Raw genomic sequence first — 3,374 nt, forward strand, 5'->3', positions numbered from 1 at the left:
GGTTACAACGGCACCGAACGCAGCCGCGGCTTCCAGACGGAGTCCGTTCTGGCTCTTCAGTCGGGCTCCCTGCTCCCAAAGCCACGTTCATGCGGACGTGTGAGCACCACGTGGCAGGAGGCTCACTGAGGCCGGGGCTTTGGCTCTCGGCTCTGTTTGTGCCTGGACCCTCAGCAACAGCTCTGCGGGAGGCTTGTTCACAGCTTCAGTGCTTTGCCCCGGCACACGCACGTCCCTGCAGGAGCTCCCTCCTCTGCAAAGCCGGCAGATGCCCCGGTGTCACCGACACCGCAGGGACAGACAGGTCCTTTCAGGGATCCTTGGCAGAATGATGATGGCACTAAATCGTTGTTACAATTAAAGCTTTATTTTCTTAATACGATATTATGATTAGTACAGCACAGAATTTATGATTAGAATGGTACAGGATTTCTACCAGCAGAATCAATGTAGTACAATCTATTAGTAGTGTACTACAGAATTTATAATACAACTTAACTTATTATTTCTAGTCACCTAGACCCTAATTTAACTTATGATTTCTAATCACCTAAATAACACAGATTTTATAATGCAACTTAACTTATACTAATCACCTGGACCCTCTGCAGATTGGGTCGAATCCTAATACATGGTTTGTTGTATCAATCTAACAATCATAAGCTAGACTCAAAGACCATATAAAAGAAGACGAGTCACTCAGTCCTCGGAGGAAGCAGAGGACAGTGGGGGCATCCCTGGCCATGGGGGGGTCATGGGTCTCACTGCCCAGCAGTTTCTCGTTTTCTCTCGATTTTATGGACAGTGCTCTGTGTGCTGTTACGCTTCCCTGTTCCGTGATGGGCTCATCAACAACACCCAGCTGGCCGGGTCCCTGGGACCTTCAAGGCCGGCAAGGAAGGGTGTAATCGGCCTGGTGCCCAGGAATTGAGGCTGGCAGGGAGGGGAAGAAGAAAACTGCTTGGTTTGTCTACTTGGTTCACAGGACCTTCAGGGCCTGATAATGCGGGAAAGGGAACGAAGACGTGACCCGCTCGGTCACAGAGAGCGGCTGCTTGCCCCCATAAAATGGCATTAGTTATGCTAACCACATTACCAAGGGTCGGGAGCAAGGGGTACCGGTCCACTGGGTTGAGTTGGGTGGTAGCATCACTAGCAGGAGTAGTGGCGGAGACTTATGCAGAGACAGGGTGACAGATATTTTCACCAGGAGAGGTGAGAAATAAGAATCTGAAAAAAAAGGGTGCACAATCTGGAAATAAATTGTTATAGGGAGGTTGAGAAGAACACCTTGAATTTGAGAGTATCTTCTTGTTTTTCTCCTTTCCTAATTCTTAAGGAGTTAGGGCATTTTTGTAGGCAAGAAAACCTTGTAAAAAATGACTGACAGCATCATTGATTTCTTCTGTCAGCCCCAAGAGGTCCCAAATTTTTGGCTTCTTTGAAGCAACTTCCCTATTTTGCAAAGCCTAGCCTGAAGAAGCAGGAGAGGCAGTGTGCAAAGGGGTTCCATGAGCAGGACATCTTTTCAGGACCTACCAATCTGGCCCTGGCTGGTTGAAGGTTTTTTCCATTTCAAATAAACAAAATCTCAGAAACTTGTGTGAAAAGTTGCATTTTCCCCTGACCTTTCCTTGGGGAATTGGCATTCAGCTGATCATAGGCTCTAACAGGAGATGTAAGAGAGCTGAAAGGCCATTCAGTGTGAGGAAGGATGGGGGAGAGTAAGGGAGAAGGGAAGAGGATGCCACTGCTGCTGCTCTTTAGCCCAAAATGTTGTGTGGGACATGACTTTTGAATCTCAGTTCTTGCAGATGCTCTGCTGTCTCCTCTGCTCTCACTTCTGCTGTGTCTGTGTTCCAGACCTCCTCCTCGTGACGGCAAGCCTCAGGCCAGGCATGGGACCGTTGGAGGGAGCCAACAGCACCCTCACCATGGAGAAGATGGCATTAGATGAGAAGCTGCCACAGGGCTGGCATGCCAAGGACTTTGTCACTCCTAGCCAGGATCTCTTTGGGTCCCGCAGTGTTATGATGGACAGCACCAAGATCCTGGGGGTCCAGATCATTTTGATTGCCGCCTACTCCCTCATCATTCTGCTGGGGTTCATTGGCAACTCCTTGGTCATCTACATCATAGTGAAGTACAAGACCATGAGGACTGTCACCAACCTCTTCATAGCTAACCTGGCCCTGGCAGATCTGATGGTGGACACACTCTGTCTGCCTTTCACCCTAGTGTACACGCTGCTGGATGAGTGGAAGTTTGGAGCCGTTCTTTGTCATCTGGTCCCTTATGCTCAAGCTCTGAGTGTCCACGTGTCCACTCTCACCCTGACTGTGATTGCCCTGGACAGGTACCGGTGTATTGTTTTCCATCTGGACAGCAGGATTTCCAAGAGACTCAGCTTCACTATCATAGCTGTCATGTGGCTAGCAGCAGCTGTTCTAGCAGGTCCTCTGGCCATCTTCAGAGAGTACCGGTATGAGGAAATCCCATCCATCAACCTCAAAATGGCTGTCTGCTCAGAAAAATGGCCTTCTGGTAATAACAGAGATGCCACTATCTACAGCCTGTCCATGCTTCTCCTGCAGTATGTTTTTCCTCTTGCAATTATTTGTTATGCCTATACCAGGATCTGGTTCAAGCTGAAAAACCATGTCAGTCCCACTTCTAGGAATGAAAACCAGTGCCGGAGGAGAAAGACAACCAAAATGTTAGTGATGGTAGTTGTGGTATTTGCAGTCTGTTGGCTGCCCTTCCACATATTCCAGCTTGCCATTGATCTTGATCTGGTTCTTATCTTCCATGAGTACAAACTCCTGTACACTGTCTTCCATGTTGGGGCCATGTGCTCTACATTTGTCAACCCCCTGCTCTATGGATGGATGAACAAGAACTACCGGAACGGATTCCTGATGTTCTTCCGTTGCCAGGACAAGCCAGAAAGCATCCACACTGAAGGCTCAGTTAGAGGGAGGTCATACATCTTTAGAGCCAACACCCTAAACGGGAGCATCAAACAGACTCCTGGCAATGGACCACTACCCACAGAGGTTTAGGGATGGGACATCCACCTCCGGGACTGAGGCTGACTGAACCCAGAGACATTCTTGGGTGAATGCCTTTTTTGGTGGAACGTTGTGTTGTGAAAACATTATAGCTACCGCAGCCATGTAGAAATACACCTGTATCTTTCAAATCAATAAATCTGGCATATTTCTCTCTGACCAAACAAATGAATTTTTTCTTTCTCTGCATTCACGTTATGCATGCAGAAGCATGAAAAATTATACACAGCGGCTTTCATTTAGCCAGCAAAATACGCCCTTTTTGCTATTTTCATTTGCCAAAGTGGGTTGTTCAACCTTTTA

At 47.9% G+C, this 3,374-nt stretch overlaps 1 protein-coding gene across 1 annotated transcript; it reads left to right on the forward strand.

Annotated features, from left to right (window-relative positions):
* Positions 1-1,898: 1,898 nt before the first annotated feature.
* On the forward strand, positions 1,899-3,062 carry LOC104620866 (neuropeptide Y receptor type 2-like). Its single transcript, XM_010287204.1, has one exon. It carries the CDS (start codon positions 1,899-1,901, stop codon positions 3,060-3,062), a length of 1,164 nt encoding a protein of 387 aa, XP_010285506.1.
* The last annotated feature ends 312 nt before the right edge of the window (positions 3,063-3,374 follow it).

Source organism: Phaethon lepturus, unplaced genomic scaffold (assembly GCF_000687285.1).
Source record: "Phaethon lepturus isolate BGI_N335 unplaced genomic scaffold, ASM68728v1 scaffold6585, whole genome shotgun sequence".
NCBI classification, from domain to species: Eukaryota; Metazoa; Chordata; class Aves; order Phaethontiformes; family Phaethontidae; genus Phaethon; species Phaethon lepturus.